At 42.3% G+C, this 22,880-nt stretch overlaps 1 protein-coding gene across 1 annotated transcript in view; it reads left to right on the top strand.

The window, feature by feature from the left end:
- The first annotated feature begins 951 nt into the window (after nucleotides 1-951).
- The window catches only part of SPPL3 (signal peptide peptidase like 3), a 99,122-nt gene continuing 77,193 nt past the window's right edge, over nucleotides 952-22,880 (top strand). The window contains exon 1 of the mRNA XM_068989897.1: nucleotides 952-1,049. Within this exon, the coding sequence (XP_068845998.1) occupies nucleotides 1,027-1,049 (23 nt within the window). The 5' untranslated portion in view covers nucleotides 952-1,026. The remainder of the gene's footprint in view (nucleotides 1,050-22,880) is intronic.

Below are 22,880 nucleotides of genomic sequence, written 5' to 3'. Positions count from 1 at the left end.
TGGGGTATTCGACTTGGCCCCTCGAGGACTTGGCACAGAGCCTGGGCGCAATAAAAGCTGGCTGCGTGGAGTTATTTGCTAAACGAATGAATGAACCAACGAGCAGACCAACTAAGCGAGGCAGCGTCCCGCCTGCTGACTGACAGGTTGACTGACACTTGGGAGCCCGTGGCCAGCAGACTCTTGATGGATGGGTGACAGCTGAGTGGTAGTCAACAGACGCGCACGGGGTTCCTGACTGGCTGGCTGCAGCAGCCCCTCGGAAAGGGGAAGGGAAGAGGGCCCCCCAGAGGCGACCGCCCCGCGTGGGGAGGGGGCGGCACCAAGCGGCGGGAGGCGGCGCAACCGCCAGAAGCCGAGCGAGCAACAGTCGCCTCGAACCGAGGAACCGACGTCTCCGCGCATGGGCCCGGCGCGAGGGGCGGGGCGCGCGCGTCACGTGAGCGTGTTTTGGGCACGTGACCCACGCAGGGCCAAGGCTCACCCCCCGCCCCCTCCTCGCCTCCCCTTGGCGGGTGTGAGCCGAGCGGCCTCGCCTCACCGCCTAGCGCCCCCCTCAGTCGCCGCCGCCTCCGCCTCCGCCCGCCGGCCATGTCCCCGGGCCGCCGCCGCCGCCGCACGAGCGCGGCGCCCCTGCGGCCCAGCGCGCAGTGAGCGCGGGGCCCTCTTGCCGTTCGCCCGCCCCGGGGCCCCCTTGTTCTCAGTGCCGCCGCCGCCGCCGCCATGTTGGGTTTAGAGCCGCAGCGGAGCCGCCGCCGCCGCCGCCGGTGAGGGAAGCCGAGAGCGGAGCCCGCCCCGCCCCGGGGCCCAGGGAGCGGGTCCGCCTCGGAGCCCGGCCTCTCCCCGCCAGTCACTTTCCCGGCCCGTCCGCCCGCGGTGTGAGCGAGAGAGCGAGCGAGCGAGCGAGCGCCGGGCCGCGGCCGCGCCTTCCGTTCCCGGCCCGAGCGAGCCCGCCGCCCGTTTGTTCCCCTGCCGCCGGGCCCGGCGCGGCCCGAGCCTGCAGCAGAGCCCTCGAGAGTCAGCGCCATGGCGGAGCAGACCTACTCGTGGTGAGTGCGGGGCTCGGGGAGGCCGGGGCGCGGCGAGGGTGGGGGTCGGGACGCCGGCGCGGCCGGCCGGCGAGGAAGAGGAGGAGGAACAGGTGCGCTTCGGGGGTGGAGGGGGGCTGGGGACCGCGGCACAGGGGTGCACGCCCCCCTCGCCCCCTGCCGGAGGGGGCGGCTGGCGCTCGCGGAAGGCGGTGAGCGGCCGGGGGCCCGGCGTCCGAGGAGGGGCTTGGAGGAGGCGGCGGCCGCGGCGGATGTCATCTGGTCATGGGCGGAGCAGGTGATGGAGAAAGGGGAGCTTGACCCCGAGGTGGGAAGCCCACGCGAGGGAAATGGATTCCCACGGGCACTCCGGAACCGACCCGAGGCGGGAGGCTGCTGGCAAGGAGGAATGGACAAAGTGGAGAGGGGCGGGTCGGGGCAAAGGCGGGGGCCCACCGGGCCGAGAGGCATCTTCTGAGAACAGGTGATAACGAGGTCGAACTTGGAAGTTGTCAGGGAGGAGGAGCCACCTCCACTGGGGCTGCTCCTTACCCGTGGGATGGGGAGTGAAGGGAAGAGTTGATGAGGTGGGCAGAGGCCCAGACGTGAGCAGAGGAAAGCCGCGGAAGGGGAGAGTCCGGGGAACCCTGGAGGCTACACCCTGCTGAAGAGGTTGGAAGGGGAGCCTGTTTGGATAACTAGATTTTGGAGAGGAAGTCGCTGATGACAGTGGGGCCTGGCAGAAATCTTTGTGAGGGTCAGTACCCTGTTCTGTAGAATAGGACGTAGCCCGGTGCCCTGGGGCAAGTATGGGGATGAAGGAGCTACAAGTCTTGTCCATTTTAAAGAGACTTTTTAAAAGTTATAAAATAGCTTACTAAGGGCTGACAAGCGTACTGTGTAGTTCATGGAGTGAGAACTATACCTGTCCTGAGAAGGGAGGGCTGAGGTTTGGGGCGAGGGGGATGCACCTCCCTTTAGCAGGCTGAGGTGGAATATATGCTGGAGGGGGTTGAAGGAGTGACGATAATATCCATGAGGAGTGGAGTGGAGAGGAAGCGAGAAATGGGATGATGGTAGGTGCAGAGATGGAAAATCTGGTTGCAATCTAGAGCGATTGTTCGAAGATCGTTTTCTCTTGGAAGCCAATGTGGTTTTTGATAAAACTGTAGGCTTTCCCTTCTTAGAAAAGAGCATAGTGGAGTGGGAAGAGCTTGGCGTTTAGAGTTGGTTTGGACGTCGAGTTCACCTCTTAACTTGCTTTATAACTCGGCAAGATAGTAAGTTCTCCATTCTTTTCCCCTTACCTACAAAATAGAATTATCTTTCTCATAAGCTGTAAGGAGTAAGTGAATTCAGTTTACAAACTACCGGGTAAACTGTAAGGTGCTATACCTTACTACATTATAATTATCTTAGGGGAACAGCAAATAAATGAGTAATACCTGAAAAGAATGGCTTTGGATGAAGGCTTTAACCCAGGGGAGGATTTGTGGTGGCTGGGGTTATGATAAGTGAGGAACGCATTATGTCTTCTCATAGGGAAAGAGGATTGTTGACTCAAGAAGATAATTCAAAAGAGAACTTCAGTTACATGCATACAAAAAAGAAAAAAAAGATAACTTAGAGAAAGCAATGCTAAAGGAAGAATGAAAATCCTAATGAACAATTGTGACAACATATATATTTTTAAAAAGACGTTTAAACTTCTTTGATTATTTTGAGCAACGGTGAACTGCCTCTCCAATGCACGTGATTCGGAACACTGGATTAGAATTCACGCTTTCTCATGGACAGAGTAAGAAAGCAAGTGCAGGTGCCCCTTGCATGCCTCATCTTGAGCTTCTTAACACGCTGGCCCCGCTGAGTGTCCTGATGGGCGCCCTGCTGTCTGTAGCCTGCTGTAGAGGGGCTGTGGATGGTTCACAGAGTAAGCGCAGCAGCCGAGAAGTGGGGATAGTGAGAGTGTTTTACTAGGTACTAGGTAGGCCACATTCTTGTGGGATGTTGGATGGCTCTGCTAGTTAAGGTGGTGGGGGGAGACTGTTGTAAGGCGGAGGTGTTTTGTGAAGTTTGACACTCTATAAGATTTATCCTCCTGAATACTTGCTTCAAGCTCAGGTCCCTTAATTTGCTTTAAGGTGAAGAAAGAAGCTCCATGAAATCGGAACGCTTAGCTCCTCACCTTAAGCACGTTTTGAAATGGAGAAAGTTTTTACATTATTTTGAGAGAGAGAGTTGGGAAACCAGGCATCATCTTGAGAAAGGGGAGAGAGGATTGGGAAACGAGGCCGCTTTCTTCCTGACTGGTTCTTCCCAAGTCAGTCGGGGGGTGATATAAAGAGCCAGCCATGTGGCATTTAACATATACACTCAGTTGATTCTCACAAGTACCTGAGGCAGGTGATCTCTCTTTTATAGAGGAGGAAACTTAGGCTCAGGAGCCCAAATGATTTGTCCAAGATACTTAACCTGTGATGCTTTTTTTTCAGGACAGGAATTCTCCATCATTTTATTCATGTTCATTGAACTATTAAGTTCAATGAGAACTTAATATTCAATGAGAACTTAACTATCGAACATATTAAGTATGGAAAAGGTAATCTCAAAGTACATGCAAACCTTTTTGGATTGTCTTGTCATATTGGAATATCTTTGTCACTGTTCCGTTGGTTTGTGTAAACAATCAAGAGTTGATTTTTTTGAAAATAGTCTTGCACTTTATTTGTACGTGGCCTTTAGGAAAGTCAGCCTTTTGGAGACTACTGTGCTATGGATTTGTCTGAAGATGGAGTCAGTGAAAAATGCAGGAACATTCGAAAATAGGTTCCTTTAGGGTTTTTGTGAGGCAGACATGTAAGTTATAAGAGAAAATTGGCCTTGAGTTGATGATTGTGGAAGCTCAGTGGCGAGTCCATTTATCCTGTATACGTTTTACACGTTGAAATTTTTCACGATAGTTTTTTTTTTTTTTTTTTAAAGAAAGCCCCTACACATATGTTCATGCTGTTCTCTGGTTTCTTGTGCCTGCTTTTTTTCCTAGCAAATTCAGTCAGTTCTGTTACCCAGCTGTGATGCTTTTTCTGACCACCCCGGCTGAAAGTGAGCTCTTTCTTTTAGACACTTGTTCTGTCTGCCTTACTTCTTCTTTTCACATGTGAATACCTAGTCTCCTCACTGGATGGTAAGCTTTTTGATCAGCAAGGTGTTTTTACCTGCTCCGTTTCCGACCTGGGCAGGTTCACCCCTCCTTAGGTAACTCGGTGGTCCCCCACTCCTGAGAGGTCACCATATTGATGCCAAACTTGGTGCGGACACCTGATCAGCATAGTACATATAGCCCAGAACTCTTGGGCTCAAGCGATTCTCCACCCTCAGCCTCCTGAGTAGCTGGGACAACGGGTACACGCCACCGAGCCCAGCTAAGCTTTTTGAAGGTCTGTTGTTATGTTGCTAAGTCTTGTCTGATTCTTTGCGACCCCTTGGCTGTGGGATTTCCCAGGCAAGGATACTGGAATGCATTGCTATGCCCTCTTTCAGGGGATCTTCCAGACCGAAGGATCTCCATTGGCAGGTGGATTCTCTACCACTGAGCCACCAGGGAAACCCAAGCTTTTTAGGGTTAGGATGCAATCCCATTAACTTTTGTCCTCCTCTAGCGCCCAGCACTTTGTCTTGCCTATAGCTCGTGCTTAGTAATTACTGAACGATTGAATATATAGCTTTTCAGGGTGGTTCATCCTTTGTTGAAAGGGTAAGTGTCAGGGGCAGATCCAGAACGTTTACACCAGGATGTTTATAGGTGTTGTCCCTGGGAGAGCTTGACTTTGGATCTCAGTACTGCCACTTCCTTCCTGGGCTGAATGTCATAAAGTATCTACCTCTGCTCAGTTTTCCACCTCCCCTTTTTCATGCAGCCAAGCCTCAGATCGTTTTTAAAATCAAAACCCAGAAAATAATCCTTTCCTGTGCACAGGTTTCCTGACTATATTCTAGAGAGAGTAGAATACGTTTTCTTAATATCAGTTCAAGCCTAAACTTACATTAATCTAGCTTCCTCAACCAAAATACCAAGTAGGTTATTTTGTTAATGTCACCAGTATCCATTAACTGCCAACTTCAATAAAAAATTTTTCACACTGAAAAAAGAAAAAAATGTAAGGGGAAGCTGCAGACAGCTGAATTTTGTAAACTTATAGTTACAAAAGAAAGCTTCTGGTAACTTAGTTCCCTGGTGTCTCAGTGCTTTCAGAGTGAGGGTACCATCCCTTAATAGTTTTAAATAAAAATGATTGACATAAGTTAAAATAATTGGTAGTAACAGCACAGTCTTTATCACGATCAACCGCAAGGTTCTCCTTGTCTCGTTTTTATTCATAAACACTGAGGAAATAAAATAATGCACGTGAAAACACACGTTGAAGGTGCAAACTAGAGTTTCATTAATTTGAGAAAAACACCTTGCTCGATGTATATTTATGAGCAGTTGTTGTAGCGTAAGGTGGGGGAGAAACATCCTTCTCTCTCGATGGAGTCCCTGCAGTGCTTGTGTATAGCTGCTCTCGGTAAAAATCACTTATGTTAGGGCTAATCTTGGTGCAAGCAGGGGTTGGGGGCGGGAAGTGAGCCCGTGTGAACCTCATTCAGATGAATTTGTTATCAAAGTATTGGTAGTATATCATAATTTGTTGTGTTTTCTGTATGCTGCAGCTTTAGAAGCATTGATCGGTAGGGAAACCAAGGCTCAAGGGTATAAGTAACTTGCCCAAGTATATAAATGGAAAAATGGTTCTAAGTCTAGACTATCGGACACCAAAATTCTAACACTGACTGTATCCTGCTTTGTCCATAGTCACTACTCTCAGCCGACCCTCTTCTGCTTGAATTTCTTTTTAGTCTCCGCACTGGTTCCCTCCATTCTCTGCACAACCACCATCCATTCTCCTGAGTAGTCTTCTGACAGCCTGATTCAGGTCACCTCAGTCCTCTGTTCAGAACTCTTCAATGGCTTTTGGCCACATTAGAATAGAATCCTTAATGGGGCTCCTCACATTCTGTGTGTGTTTTTGAAGGATGTCAGTAAACCAGAAGTTACACAGATGAAAGTCTTTCTCGTTTGGTGCTCTGTCCAGTGCCTGGCATAGAATAGGTGGTTTGGCAAATATTAATATTTACTGAACAGATGAATGTGCATAGCTCCGCCTGGGCTGCCTGTCTGAAGATCTGCTCTGAGGACTGCATTATACTGGGGTGAGATGTTGTGATAAAGGACATCGTTATGTCAGAGGCTTGTGAATAATGCTAAAACCGGAGAGTGAAAAACAAGGTGGCTCTCTGGAGCAAATGGAAGCTGCATCTGTTTTGGATTTCTGTTACGTATCACGATCTCTGTTGGCATCGTATCTGATTGTGCATTGTGATCATTGCATCTGCTGAAAGTTTACCAGAGAGAAACTATTTACTTGAAGATGTGTGAGCAGCATTGTAGACTTTAGACTTGGTTTTATTTTTAAAACATGTTTTGCCTGTAGTTACAGTGCTGTAGTAGTAATGTTTTGGTGATACATGATTCAAGCTAAAATTAGCCGAAGCTAAGACTATGAATTTGTATTGAAATAATTTTCCTTAGTGTTGCATATAAAGCCTTGGGGAGGGGGAGAGCTGAAGAGTTAGTAACCATGTCAGCCTGTAATTTATCAATGAATTAAAATCCCTACTGTTCAAGCATTTCTCAAAATACATTTCAGTAATCATTTACTTTAGAGATATAAATGTCGCTGTGTTGAGGTATTACGTAGTTCTGTATAACTGTATTTTACTTTAACATTAGTAACTTAGTTTTCATCATTCTTACCTGTCTCATTAAGCCATCCTATGAAAAATCGAGGATGTCCTGAGAGTGTCTTGTGAGGTCCTGTTTTAGTTGGCTATGTTTAGCACCTGAAATTTTTATGTGATTGCTGTCCCTGACAGTAGAGCCATAAGTATAATTTGATTTTTCAGAATTCTATATTTTCTGGAGTTTAATGATTCCTTCTTAGGATTTAAAGGAAAGTAGTGGTTTTATTTGTTGTATGTATAAATCAAGAAACGTTAGCAACTTTGAGTTTCTATGGGTTATTTCCTAATCCTCACTTAAAGAATTAGAGGCAGAGTGCGCCTCTTCTGGAATTTTTAACCCCTTGGGTATCTAGAGGAGCTCCAGGTGATCAAGTTCAATTTTACAGGGAAAATCTACAGTTAGTTCCCATGATGCTCACAATGAATTACCTCTCAGATTTTGTTAATAGGTCTCATTAGAGCCACAGCTTAAAATAAAGCAGACGCACTCATTTGCCATGATAAGACTAGACTGAGCTCCTCTGAAAAAGTTAGGTTTTTAAATACTTTTAAGGCATTAGTCTGAATATGCATTAGTCTAATAGAGACCTAATAGAAAATCCTATTTCTTAGTTTGTTCAGTTCACTCTATCTTGGAAAGAAAACTTGATAATCTGTTTTGGAGTTCCAGGTTTGATATGAAGAGCCGCTAGAGGATTTTTTTTAAAGGCACTAAAGTAGAGGTGTGTCTTGATTGTTTTTTACATGTGTGTAAATTATACTGAATATAAGTGGTCACTCATTAAATTTTATTTGAAACCCTAAGATAGGGTCTAATTCTGTTCTGGTTTCTTTAAATTGATAAATCTTTAGTTGGAGGGTGATTTTCATTTCTTGATTCAGTTCAGTTGAGTTGCTCAGTCATGTCTGACTCTGCGACCCCATGAACTGCAGCACACCAGGCCTCCCTGTCCATCACCAACTCCCGGAGTTGACACAAACATGTCCATTGAGTCGGTGATGCCATCCAACCATCTCATCCTCTGTTGTCCCCTTTTCCTCCTACCTTCAATCTTTCCCAGCATCAGGGTCTTTTCAAATGAGTCAGTTCTTCCCATCAGGTGGCCAAAGTATTGGAGTTTCAGCTTCAACATCAGTCCTTCCAGTGAACATTCAGGACTGATTTCCTTTAGGATGGACTGGTTGGATCTCCTTGCAGTCCGTGGGACTCTCAAGAGTCTTCTCCAACACCGCAGTTCAAAAACATCAATTCTTCGGTGCTCAGCTTTCTTTATAGTCTAACTCTCACATCCATACACGACTGCTGGAGAAACCATAGCCTTGACTAGATGGGACTTTGTTGGCAAAGTAATGTCTTTGCTTCTTAATATGCTGTCTAGGTTGGTCATAACTTCCCTTCGAAGAAGTCTTTTAATTTCATGGCTGCAGTCACCATCTGCAGTGATTTTGGAGTCCCCTAAAATACAGTGTGCCACTGTTCCCATCTAGTTGCCATGAAGTGATGGGACTGGATGCCGTGATCTTAGTTTTCTGAATGTTGAGCTTTAAGCCAACTTTTTCACTTTTCTCTTTCACTTTCATCTCTGATTAACTGGTTCAGTCCCTGGGTCAGGAAGATCCCCTGGAGGGAGGGCACGGCAACCCATTCTAGTATTCTTCCCTGGAGAATGTATGGACTGAAGAGCCAGGCAGGCTACAAATACAGTCCATAGGGTCACATGGAGTCGGATGTGACTGAAGCAACTTGGCACACAGGCACAGTCTTGTGTTAGTCCCAGTGTTGAATTTTGTACAGTGGTTATTAATGCCTGTCCTACTCCGCAGGGTTATTGCCAGTATTCAGTGAGATAATATATGTGAAAAGGCTTTGAAAATTGGTACATGCAATATAAAAGCAAGTTATTTGTTCTCTACGTTTTTAGACCCAAATTGGCTCCAGGTAGCGTTCCTCACTGCAGAAAAGATTTTCCTTTTTCTAAAAACATGTTTTAAAATGGAAGTATAGTTGATTTACAGCATTATTGGTTTCAGCTGTACAACATAGTGATTTAATGATTTAATATTTGTGTAGATTATACTCCATTTACAGTTGTTATAAAATATTGGCTATACTCCTTGTGCTGTACTGTATATCCTTGTAGGTTATTTGTTTGATGCATAGTAGCTTCTACTTCTTCATCCCCTATCCCTTTCTTGTCCCTCCCCACAAAAAACGTTTTCTTGTTTCACAATTTAACCAACATTTAAACTTTGAGATGTTTATTCTAGTGAGAATTCTGTGGAAATGTTTGAATAATGCTGCATAAAAAGAACTAGAAATGTTAGTTTGTAAGTTGTCATTGATTTCAGTTGTTGCCTTTGAAATGTGTTATAAGTGAAACGCTAGCTGGTCCATTTCTGACTCTTTGAGACACCATGGACCATAACCCTGCCAGGCTCCTCTGTCCATGGAATTCTAAAGGCAAGAATACTGGAGTGGGTTGTCATTTCCTTCTCCAGGGGATTTTCCCAACCCAGGGATTGAACCCAGATCTGCATTGCAGGCGGACTCTTTACCATCTAAGCCACGAGGGAGGTCTTGGTGTTGTAAGGTCATCTTTTAGTAACAAGTTTCACAGTCCACTACTACGTAACCAGAAAACAAGAAAATTTGTGACTTGAGTTAAAGTTAAATTTTTTTTGTAAGTTTATTTTATTTTGATCTTTTGAAGGTAGTTTTCTTCATAATCGTGGATATGATTATCCACGATTTGCCTGTTTTTTGTTTTTGTTTGAAGTGCACAGGAAATTTTTCTACCTTAAAATGCCTGAGGAGGGCCTGTGAGCGGTGGGTTATCTGTTTTCCTCACTCTTCACGTTTGCCAGGCACACCCACTTCCCTCTGTCTGAGGGCCTCAGGCTTGGGCTTCACTCTTGACCTAAATAGGACATGTGTAGCCAAGTTTTGTTAATTGTTTCTTGAACCTGGTTATACACATTTGACCTAAGTATAGTGCATGACTTTTTGTTGTTTCCTTGTCTTAATTTTTGCCCAGAATAGTCTAGCTTGGCTTTCCAAATTTGACTAAATCTTCAGGCCTTGCCTGACAGTCTTAACTTTTAAACCTTTGACTGTATGCTCTGGTTTTGTAAATGCCCAGAAATGTACATTCATTTCTCAGAAGTGCTTGCAAAAATACTCCTGTTAGAAATATAAGCTAGTTTTAGAGAATGAATTCTCTTACCTATGCCACTGAGTACAAGCACTAATATCTTAAAAACATTAAGGTTTAATACCTTAAAAACAGTTTCAAACCTATCTTCATAGGGCTCAGTTGAGTATTATTACAGGAATACTTCCTGGGACCACAGGTGGGATAGCTGAAGGGAGAGTACAGAGAGGACAGAATGAGAGACTCGAGTTGAGCCCTGGGATACTCAGTTGAGAAATGGAGGAAAGAAGAGTAGTCAAGAGATGCTTCCTCAGAGGTAGGGTAATTAGCAAGGTGTGATGGTGACAAAAGGCTCAGAGAATCTTCAGGGGCAGCAGCGCAAAAAGTGTCAGGACCAAAGAGAATGAAGGAAACAGGCTGTGGAATTGGCAAAGGAAGGCATTCCTGAAAGTGCGCTAATAAAGATCAGAGTAGAGGGGCTGAAAACCAAATTAGGGGTGGACAGTGAAGAAAGAAAGGCATCCTTTGGGTACTGGCCATTTGTTTGAGAGATGAGATGTGAAAGACAAGGAAGGAGGATGGTTGATAGAGACATCAGAGTCATTAGGGTCTTTTGTTTTTATTTTATGTAAGGGAGAGAATCGTGTATCTGAAGCCAAGGAGGAGAAATTGATCTTGGAAAGAAATTGTTTTCTTTTTCTTTCTTTTTTTTTTTTTACTGTAGTTTAGAGATTTTTTTTTTTTTAACTCATGGATTTCAGTTAGGAGTTGTGAAGAGGACTCAGTGGGGAATGAATGCTGTGTCATGTACATATAGTCTGTTTCTGTTGATCTTTGCTTGTCACTTGTTTGGATTGTATTGCATTTGAATTCTTAGGGTTTTTTTAAATTGCCTACAGAGTAAAATCCAGTCTTCGGTCTGATTGTCAAAATAACCTGGCCTTTTAACCCTATTGTCCTGTATCTTTAAAAATGTGTTGTTTTTGCCAGGCTGGATTACTCACTGGTTCCCCTTTTCTTTAAGCTGGCTGGTGTGCCTGGTTAGCCTTTCTCTGTCTTTCAAGGTCCAGCTGAAATGCCATCCTCTTGTTACAGCCTTCTGATTGGCCCAGGAGAAATATTTTTCTGATGCCTGCACTTCTTTATCTGATCCTGTCAGATAGCTGTGCTTTTACGATTTTCTGACCTTGTATTGAATGTATTTATGTGGCTCTCTTCCCACCTTGGTGGTGAACTCTGGAAAGGTAGGATCAGAGTCATTAATTTCGGGGTTTAAGGATCTGTAATACATAATAGATGATCAGGTTTTTTATTTTCCTCCAAAGAATGATTACCTTAGCGGTGAAGTTTGTCAGGTGCAGTATTTTAGAATAGAATGTGCCCTTAAAAATAAAATGTCAGGGCACATAGAAGAGAAAGCGATACTTGCCTGATGTCTCATTGTTCTTTGAAGAAAATACAAGAGTAGAATTGTTACTGTTAAGTTGGGTCACCTGTTGTGGCCAGATGTACCTGACTTCCTAATATCCATTCATCACATAGAGAATGAAAGTGGCTCAGCCTGGGAACTGAACTCCTAAGGGAGACGTTTACAGAGGACCACAGGCCCTTTAGAGTAGTCATCTTCGTTCATCTCCAGGCCTCAACGCCCACACACTGACTGCTGTGTGTGTATAATTCTCCCAGATCGGCACTTGTTACATACGTGACATAGGACACGTATGAACCGGCACTTGTTACATATGTGACATATAGGACACTTATAACCGGCACTTGTTACATATGTGACGTATAGGACACATATGACACATACACAAGTAGAGGAGCTCTGCTATTTTGTTTCTACAGTTAGCAAAACAGTTTTGGGGAAATTCTTTTCAAATGAAGATAGTTTGCAGGAAACTTCCTTTGAGAGCTCAAAGCTATATGGATACTACTTTCTGAATAATTTAACATTTTCTCTCTCGTTACTATTTCAGAAATTCATATTTTTTGTGTTTAAGCTTCTGTTTAAAAAGTTAATGTTTTTAAAGATAGAAACTTACATTTCATCTTTTTCCTGTTTCTAAAAGACTGTTAACTTTTTTTGTTTTTTGTTTAATAATTCTTCAGAATGGCAATTAGAGAGTTGTAATTTTAATTTTCAAAATGTATTGGAGTATTGTTGATTTAAAATTGTGTGTTTCTGCTGTACAGCAGAGTGAATCAGTTATACATATATCCGCTCTTTTTTTAGATTCTTTTCCCATATAGGTCATTACAGAGTTTTGAGAAGTTCCCTGTGCTGTACAGTAGATCCTTATTGGTTATCTATTTTATATAAAATAGTGTGTCAATCCCAGTCTCCTAATTTATCCCTTCCGCCCTGATAGCCATAAGTTTTCTATGTCTGTGACTAATTTTGTTTTGTAAATAAGTTCATTTGTACCATTTTTTTAGATTCCTTATATAATCAATATCATGATATTTGTCAGAAAGGGCAATTTTAAAAGATCTCCTGGATTGGTGTGTGCCTGTTTTAAATTTCATAGATACAGTAGTGAGTCAGTCTTAGGTCAGAATTAACTAACCTAGTCGTATGGAATAGGCATAAACCTGAAGTTTGGGCAACTAGGAGCTTGTTTTGAACCTTTGCATTCTGTGCAGTGGTGAAAAATAACCTACAGGCCTAAGGATGATCTGTTAGCTTGGCTAGCAGAAGTTCTGGCTTTCATGAATAGCAGAAGTTCTGAAAGCTGAACTTAAGGTTATCGTGAACTTAGAAAGGAGTTACAGGTAGGAGAGAAGTACATAGCAGTGGACAGCAGTGACTAACAGACATGATTGGACAGTGGAAGCAAAGGCAGAGGCTAGAGACTCAGGAAGCTCCCAGTAGTGAGACCAAATGGTCCAGTGCCAGCTACTAGAGGATAGGAAACTAAACCAGAGTCATTGTATACAAAGGTACCCAAGGCTCCATGGAGCTCTGGAAATTCAGCTCTGTGCCTCAGTTTAGACTTGAGTTTATAATGCATCAGCATCTTTAGCCTGTCCCATAGCTGTTGAAAGCATCTGGTTTGAGCGTCACAGCTAGAAACCTTGAAGACATTCTTGATTTTCATCAAACATGTCAGTAAGTCCCGATGACGGAGATACCTTTCTGCATGCATGCCAAATTGCTTCAGTCATGTCTGACTCTTTGCAACCCCGTGGATTACAGCCCACCAGACCCCTCTGTCCATGGGACTTTCCAGGCAAGAAGACTGGAGTGAGTTGCGATGCCCTCCTCCAGGGGATCTTCCCAACCCAGGAATCAAACCCTCGTCTCTTAGGTCTCCTGCATTGGCAGGTGGGTTCTTTACCAATAGTGCCACCTGTGAAGCCCTTTATAATTATATATTACATGTATATAACTTAAAAAATTTGCCTCCTCTTTGTTATCTTTGTTCCTGAATGACCCTTCGTGTTCTCTTAGAACACTTCACTGCCTCTTTAACAGCTGTTGTTTGTTTCCTTGTTTATATCCCTGTAAAGTTTTGAGGATGTGGGTTATACTTTGTTCATATCTTTATCCCTGGTGGGATAAAGTCCATAGTTTATTTAAATTAGTATTATTCCATTTTTCATTTTTAAAAATAAAAATCCTAAAATAATAAAATTAGTAAGATGAAAGAGTGTGTAATATCTTAAGTTGTTCTCAACCTTTAGTTTAAGAGGTTAAAGGGACAAGCATTAAAATTTGAGATACATAGGTCATTTTCTTAAGCTGAGTAAATTAAACTATTTTTATTCAAGGTGTTAAGCTGGACCTACCTTGATAATCACTTTCTTTCATGGAACCTCTTCAGAATACCGTGGGAGAATTGGTTACTGTATTAGTTTAATATCACCACCATAATACTGCATACCAAATTGCCCCAAAACTCAGTGCTTAAAATAGCCATTGATCTGCACGTTGACTTGGGCAACTTTGCTCTTGGCTTCAGATCTGTCAGTCAGCTGGGTGACTCTGCTCCATGTGTGTTCAGTTCGGAGCTCAGGCTGAATGGGCAGCAGCTGCCCAAGGGAAGTTCTCATGACAGTGGCAGAAGCTCAGCAGGGCACATGGAAACGTGCAAGACTTGCTGAAGCTCAGGAGTGGCACACTGCCATTTGTCCTCCATTCTTGCAGCCAGAACAAGTCATGTGGTGGAACTCAAAGACAAGGAGCCACAAAACTAAACCTTGCCCGTTTGGTGGGAGGAGCTGCAAAATCACAGGGCTGAGGAGTAGATTTGGGAAGGAGATCAAACCAGTCCATTCTGAAGGAGATCAGCCCTGGGATTTCTTTGGAAGGAATGATGCTAAAGCTGAAACTCTAGTACTTTGGCCACCTCATGCGAAGAGTTGACTCATTGGAAAAGACCCTGATGCTGGGAGGGATTGGGGGCAGGAGGAGAAGGGGATGACAGAGGATGAGATGGCTGGATGGCATCACCGACCCGAAGGACGTGAGTCTGAGTGAACTCCGGGAGTTGGTGATGGACAGGGAGGCCTGGCGTGCTGCGATTCATGGGGTCGCAAAGAGTCGGACACAACTGAGCGACTGAACTGAACTGAGGCATTTGGGCCGGTAATGGCAGTCAGTCATAATTGAAATTTTTTCTTTCTTTTCGTGTGGCTAGCTATCACTTGTTCCTTCTATTCTAAAATGAAGCATTTTGTATAGGTCCCTTTCTGGAGCATTATGGTTTTCATTCTAATGTTTTACGTTTTTATAATGGGTTTATTGAGATAAAATTCATGTACTATTGTTCAGTCAGTAAGTAGTGCCTGCAGCACACCAGGCTTCCCTGCCCTTCACCATCTCCCTGAGCTTGCTCAAACTCGTGTCCATTGAGTCGGTGATGCCATCCAACCATCTCATCCTCTGTCACCGTCTTCTCCTCCTGCCCCCAATCTTTCCCAGCATGAGGGTCTTTTCCAATGAGTCAGTTCTTCGCATCAGGTGGCCAAAATATTGGAGCTTCAGTATCAGTTGTTCCAACGAATATTCAGGGTTGATTTCCTTTAGGATTGACTGGTTTACTCTCCTTGCTGTCCAAGGGACTCTCAAGAGTCTTCTGCAGCACCACGATTGGAAGGCATCAGTCCTTTGGTGCTCAGCCTTCTTTATGGTGCAACTCTCACATCCAGACATGACTACGGGAAAAACCATAGCTTTGATTATACAGACTTTTGCTTTCAAAGTGATGTCTCTGCTTTTTAATACAGTGTCTAGGTTTGTCATAGCTTTTCTTCCAAGGAGCAGGTGTCTTTTAATTTCACGGCTGCAGTCAACATACTATGCTATACAATTCACTAGTTTAACGTGTACAACCCAGTGGTTTTTTGTACATTCACAGAGTTGTGCAACCATGACTACAATCAATTTTAGAGCATTTTTTTCGCCCCCAAAGAGACTCTGTACCTGTTAGTAACTTCTTCCTTCCCTTTTCCCCAGCCCTGGCAGCCTCTAGTCTGCTTTTGGTTTCTGCAGACTTGTCTGCTTCATATAATCATGGAATAATAAACTAATGTCTCCTGACTGACTCTGCTCCGCCTCGTGTCTTCAGAGCCCATCATGTTGCAGCGTGTGTTAGCGCTTCATTCTTCTTTATTGCCAGACGGCGTTCGGTTGTATGGATGCACCAACTTCTGTTTATCCTCAGTATAGTTGCTCGGGTTGTTTCCACTTTCTGGCTATTATGTACAATAATGTTGTGAACATTCATGTAAAAGCTTTAGTGAAGACACGTGTTTCCATTTCTCTTGGGTGGATACCTAGGAGTGGAATTGCTGGCTCTTAGGGTTTCTGGGTTCTAACATTTTGACGAACTGCCAAACAGTTTTCCAAAATAGGTGCACCATTTTTTATTCCCTTAGCAGTGTATGCGGGTTCTGATCTCCAAGTCCTCACCAGTTCTTGTCACTGTCCGTCTTTTCTTTTTTGGCATTTATTTATTCGGCTGCGTCAGGTCTCAGCTGTGGCGTGTGGAATCTTTGTTGCATCATGCAGGATCTTCTCTTGTGGCTCTTGGGCTTAGTTACCCTGTGTCATGTGGGATCTTCGTTCCCTGGCCAGAGATGAACCTGAGTCTTCTGCATAACAAGGTGGATTCTTAACCTCTGGACCACCAGGGAAGTCCCTCATTGTCCCTCTTTAATTATAGACATCTTAGTGAGTGTGAAGTGGTTTTGTGTAATTTATGTTTAAGGATTTATAGAAGAGGAAGGAAATGGTGGGTTTAGAATGTTCTGTTTGTTGTTAACAGTTTAGTACCAAAATTGAACCTTAGTTTTAGTCACCTGAAAATCTAGCATTGAGGGAAAAAAATGTAATCTTTTGACTCACAGATTTTTCTTCCTACTCCTTGTTTCTTTTACATGCTAGAATCATTTAGGAAGAAAGGAGCCTCAGGTGATTGTTAAACTAGTTACTTACCTCTGGGTCTGTGAGGCACCAGATTACTCTGGCAACCTGCTGCATTGTCAGTAGTCATGGGACTGGGTTAATGACTGAAGTTGTTGTTGTTTGTATGGGTGGGGGTGAGGCTCCAGATCTCTTTTTGCCAGGAAAGTAATCATTGGAGGAGTTAGTTGTAAAATTCTAGGGCAGCACTGTCCAGTAAAAATATAAAATGAGGAACATATATGATTTAAACTTTAGTTGTAGCCAAATTAAAAGGTAACAATCAGTAGGTGAAATTAACTTTAATAATATCATTTATATATTTAATATTATCTATATCAATATATAGGACTTCCCGGTGGCTTCAGTGTTACAGAACCTGCCTGCCAGTGCAGGAGAAGTGAGAGATGCAGGTTTGATCCCTAGGTCGAGACGTTCCTGTAGAGAAGGAAATGGCACTCCACTCCAGTATTCTTGCCTGAGAAATCCCATGGAATGAGGAGCCTGGTGGGCTGCAGTCCTTAGTGTTGCAGAGTCAGACATGACTAAAGCAATTTAGCATGCATATCAATATATGGTTCCTCCCTGTAGCTCAGATAGTAAAGAATCTGCCTTTAATGTGGGAGACCTGAGTTCAGTCCCTGGGTTGGGAAGATCCCCTGGAGAAGGGAATGGCAACCCACTCCAGTATTCTTGCCTGGAGAATTCTATGGACAGAGGAGCCTCCTGGGCTACAGTCCATGGGATCGCAGAGAGTCGGACAGGACTGAGCGACCAACACTTACCTATCAATATATCTAAAGTATTTATTGAATCATTTATTGTATGTAACCAGTACAAAAGTATTAGCAAGATACTTTATGTTTTTAGTACAAGGTCTTCTCAATTCAGACTAGCCACATTTCAAGAGCTCAGTAGCTACACGTGGTTAGCAGCTACCATACTGTACAAGACAGTCCGGAAGGTCTGAGAGCTTAGATCCAGACTTTCTGCTCACGCGTATGATGATTGTATATCTCTGGAAAAACAGATGAGTACTGATCAGCCTGTATTTCTGGTTCTTAAATTTTAGTTGTTACATAAAATTCCTAACAACACATTTAAGTTTAAATTTATGTTATTTTATGCCTGACCATTTTTTCTTGTTGTTCTATTTTAGTGTGGAAGACAGTCGTTAGAGGGGTACAGAGGGCAAACTCCTTACAGGTCAATTTTTTTATTGTGAGTAAAGATTAGTTAGCACAAGGAAAAAACAGTTGGTCTCCCTCATCATTAAGGATGTTTGAGTTTCCATTGTTCTTAGCAAATGAAAGAAATCTGTTAGATCTGCTATTGTTTGGTCCTAATTATAATTGTTCTGTATGTTTAGGGTCTGCTTTGGCCTGTTCTTTATCGCTTACACACTATTTGCACTGTTTGACCGAATAACTCACTTGGTTAGACATTAAAAGTTGTAGGTTTGATCTCTAATTAATTAATGACTATGCCTGCTGGGACTCTCTCTTCTATGAGTTTGCATTGTTGTTAGAGACTATTTGGCATTTGCTGGGTCAAATGCCATCAAATGTAATGAAGACAGCTTTGAGAGAAAGGAGATGTCAAGAGTGGGCTGTGTGTCCCAGTCACTTGATTACTAGAAGGACTATAAATTTGGTCAAGTGTCTTTACTCATAGTGTACATTTTCTGATTTGGCTCAGTCCCTAGCACTTTCTGTTCTGTACACTGAGTCTCTACATCACTGGTTTGTGTTATTTATTTAGCCCTGAAGGCAGGTTGTGGCCTCCTGGTGTCTGATCAGTTCATTGCCTCAGGGATGGTGGGTTAAGGGGACTTCCCTGGTGGTCCAGTGGCTAAGACCGTGTGCTCCCCTTGTAGGGGGCCTGGTTCAATCCCTGGTCAGAGAACTAGATCCCACCCACATGTTGAAACGAAGATTAAAGATCTTGCATGTCAGCTAAGACCCGGAGCAGCCAAATAAACAAAGATAAATGAAATAAATATTTTTTTAAAAAAAGACGAGGAGATAGCGGATCAGTGCCCCAGTGACACTGGATATAGACACTTGCATATTGAAGGCACAGATGCTGTCACCAAATGTGACCATTGCATTCAGTATCACTCACTGACTCTGTGGTACCTTAATGTTCTCACAAATGTTCTATCAGCCGTTGTGATTTTCTGAGTGCTGAAATGCAGTTACTCTAAATGAAATTCACATGCCTTTGGGTTGGGGTCTGTGAGTGGTGTCCTGACCGCGCAAACAGAGATCACGAGTTAACGCACACATGTTCATGGCGCAGGCTGCGCACTCACCTTTGTGCTCTTGGCATTTTTGATAATGTGGACCCGGGACCCATTTTTGGGTTCATGAATTTGAAGACCATGTGAAATCCTTGTGTACTGTAGGTCCTTAGTGCACAATTGTGGGATTAAGGAATACTATGAGTGGTACTGTAGTGTTTTTTTGGAGGGGGGGTCAACAATTTCTTTGGCTTTGTTGTGGTTTTGGCACACGTTATGATTCTGACTCTTTGTTAACTTTTTGAAATGGGCTTGCAAGCATTAGCCTAACAGAAAAATAATGATGCTTTTTAGCTGTTGAGTTTTAAATGCTTTGGTTTGTTGGTATGATGAAATATTAATTTAAGGGCTGTTTTATTAATGCCTGTTCTCAGCTGAGTGCACAGTCTGCAAGTGGCTAAGCTTTGAGTTGCTTGGGCCAGTGGGGCAGAATTGGAAGCCTTACTTCTTCTCTGGTCTTGTAAGCTAAATAATTCCATTCCTCTGGTAGTAAAATATAATTTAGAGCTCTTCTGTAGTAAAAACACAAGATTTGAACTGATGTGAAGTTAGTTATGTGACCTGTTCATTCCACTTAGGAATGTTTGTGGGGCTTTTTGTTTTTGTTTTTCTGCTACAAAACTTGCAGGATCTTAGTTCCCCAACCAGAGATTGAACTCAGGTCCTGGCAGTGAAAGCTCCAAGTCCTAACTGCTGGACTGCCAGAGAATTCCCTAGAAGTTTGTTTTTAATTGCTGTGTGGATATATCTCAATATGTTTACCATTCACCAGTCAGTTGATGGACACTTTTTCCTTTTTTTGGTTATTATAAATAAAACTGATATGAATATCCAAATACAAGTCTTTTTGTGGACACGTGATTTTATTTCTCTTGCATAAAACCCAAGAGCAGGAATGGGTCATGTTGTAAGTATATGTTGAATTTTAAAGAAACTGTCAAACTGTTCTCCTGTCAGTTCTCAGCTGACTGTCAGTTGAGTTAGTTGTTCGGTCTCAGTTGGTGAACTGTCAGACTGTTCTCAAATAGCCTCCAAAAAGACTGTAGCGTTTTGCATTCCCACCTGCAGAGTGTAGGGTCCAGTTTCTCCAGTCTCATAGCAGTTTTAGTTGCTGCATTCTCTAGCCTTTCTAGGTGTGTAATGGCATCTCATTGTTGGTTTAAATTTGTGTTTCTGTGGTGACTGATGATGTTGAGCATCTTTACACGTGTTTAGTTGAAACTAGTCTGTCTTCTTTGTTAATATCTATTGAAACCTTTTACCCATTTTTTCCTTTGGTATTTTGTTTTATTGAGTCATAAGAATTCTAAATATATTCTGGATACAAGTTCTTTGTCAGATATATCCTTTGCAAGTTCATAACTTGCCTTTTCATTTTCTGAATGGCATTTTTGAAGAACAAAGTTTTTCAAATTTTGATGGTCTAATTTATCCCCCCCACTTCATTATGCATACTTTTCATGCACTAGGTGAGAAATCTTTACATACCTTAAGGTCATAATAGTTTTTCCCTGGGATTTCTTCCAAAAAGTTTATGTCCTTTGTTCAGGTCTTTGATCCATTTTGTGTTAAATTTTGAGTATGGTATGAGAGGCAAAATACTGCTTGTTTTTTATTTCCATTTCCATGTGAATATACAACTGATCAGCACCATTTTTTGAAAAGACTGTCCTTTTCACGTTGAATCAGTTGCACCTTTGTCAAAAACAGTGACTGTAAACACGTGTTTATTCGTGGGTTCTCTGTTCTGTAGATCTGTGTTTTTATCTTCACATCACTGTTACATTGTCTTAATGACTATATCACTATAGCTGTATAGTAAGTCTTAAAATCAGAGAGCGAGGATCTTTCAGTTTTCTTCTGTTTTAAAATTGCTTGACCTATTCTGGGACCTTCCTATTTTAGAGTCAATTTGTGGATTTCTAGTTTAAAAGTCAGATGGGATTTTGACTAGGATCCTGTTGAGTCTCAAGATCGATTTGGGAGAGTTAACATCTTAAGGATATTGAGTCTTAACAGTATCTGTGCTTAGACTGTCTTTAAATTTGTTACAGCAGTGCTTTGTAGTTTTCAGTACATAGTTCTTCCTCATACTTTGTTAAATGTATCTCTTTTCATATTTTTGATGCAATTGCAAATAGTGTTTGTGTTGAAATTTTAATTTTCAATTTTTCATTGATAATGTATAAAAATATAACTGTTCTAATTGCTCTTGTAGTTTGCAACCTTGCTAAATACACATTTTATAGTAATTTTTGGTGGGTTCCTTAGGATTTTGTACTTGCACAGTTATATCATCTGCAAATAGAGGTACTTTTATGTAATCATTTTTAATTCAGATGCCTCTTCTTTTTCTTGCCTCATTGCACTGACTAGGACTTCCATTAGAATGTTGAGTTGAAATAACAAGAGTGGACATCTTGATCTTGTTGTCGATCTTAGGTAGAAAAGATTGAACCTGTTACATTTTCTGTGATCTAGGTTTTTCTTAGATACCATTTATTTATTTGGCTGCACTGCTTGGCTTGTGGGCTTTTAGTTCCTTGACCAGGAATTGAAGCTGGACCCTTGCCAGTGAGAGCATGGAGTCCTAACCTCTGGACCATCAAGCAATTCTCCTACATGCCTTTTATAAGGATGAAGTTTCCTTATATTCCTAGCTTGTCATGAGGTTTTATCAGGAATGGATGTTGGATTTTGTCAATGTTTTGTATGTGTCTGTTGAGATGATCTTATAGACATATTTTTTCTTGATATGGCAAATTACACTGATTTTAGAATGTTAAACCAATCATGCATTCCTGGGATTATGATGTATTTGTGGTAAGGTTTGGTTTGCTGAAGTTTTGTTACAGACTTTTGCATCTGTATTCATAAGATGTATTGATCTACTATTTTCTTCTAACATTTTGGTAGTGCTGGCCTCATAAGATGAGTGAGGAAATGTTTCCTCCTCTTCTGCAAGAGGTTTGTGTAGACTTGGTATTATTATTGCTTCCTTTAAATGGTTGGTAGGTTACCAGTGAAGCCAGTTGGGCCTGAAGTGTTCTTTATAGAAAGATTTTTTAACTATAAATTCAATTTTGTTACCAGAAACTGGGCTATTTAGGTTTTCTTCTGGAGGTTGATTTAGGGTTTATGGTATATATCTTGATCACTGTTAGTATGGCAATTGGTAATTTGTCTTCTCAGTTATTCCAGGTTGTCTTAATTTGTTGGCATAAATTTATAATATTTTCTTAACTCTCATAATATTATTTCTTATTTTCTCATTACCTTTTATTTTTGTGCTGTGTGTTACGATATCCCTTCTTTGATTTCTGGTATTGATAATTTGTGTCTTCTTTTTCCTGATCAGTCTAGCTAGTTTGTTAATTTTATGTTTTCAGAGTCACTTTTGTTTTTTATTGCTGACTCTTCAGTGGGTTTTTTTTTTTTTTTAATGTCTGGCCTTATGTTTATTATTTCCTTTCTTCTTATGTGGTATTTTATTTGCTTTTCTTTTTCTGGTTTCTCAGGGTGAAAGCTTAGGTCATTGATTTGAAATCTTTATTCTTTTTCAAAATAAGCATTTAAAGTGATAAATTTACCCCTCAGCACTTCTTTACCTCTAGCCCATGAACTTTAATCTGTTTTCTTTTCATTCAAATCAAAATATTTTCTATTTCTCTGACAGTCTCCTTGGACCCATGGCTTATATATTTAGAAGTGTATCTTTCTATTAATTTATAGTTTCTCATCTAGTTAGAAAATTTGCTTTTTATTATTTCAGTTCAGTTGCTCGATCGTGTCCGACTCTTTTTGACCCCACGGACTGCAGCACGCCAGGCCTCCCTGTCCCTTACCAATTTTTGTTTTTTTGATTGCAAAATTCTAATTTTAAAATTCATTTATTTATTTTAAAATTTATTCTTAATTGGAGGAAGATTGCTTTACAGCCTTGTGTTGGTTTCTGCCATACATCAACATGAATCAGCCATAGGCATACACATGTCCCCTCCTCCTTGACACGCTCCCATCTCCCACGCCTTCCGTCTTGTCTGTCACAGCGCACTGGGCTGAGCTCCCTGACTGTACAGCAGCTTCCCAGTAGCTGTCTGTTTGGCACACGGCGATGTACGTATTCCATTGTTGCTCTCAGTTCCTCC

This window comes from Capricornis sumatraensis, chromosome 17 (genome assembly GCF_032405125.1).
Source record: "Capricornis sumatraensis isolate serow.1 chromosome 17, serow.2, whole genome shotgun sequence".
Lineage (NCBI taxonomy): Eukaryota > Metazoa > Chordata > Mammalia > Artiodactyla > Bovidae > Capricornis > Capricornis sumatraensis.
Note: the sequence above shows the minus strand (reverse complement) of the source record. Positions and strands in the feature narration are given on the sequence as shown.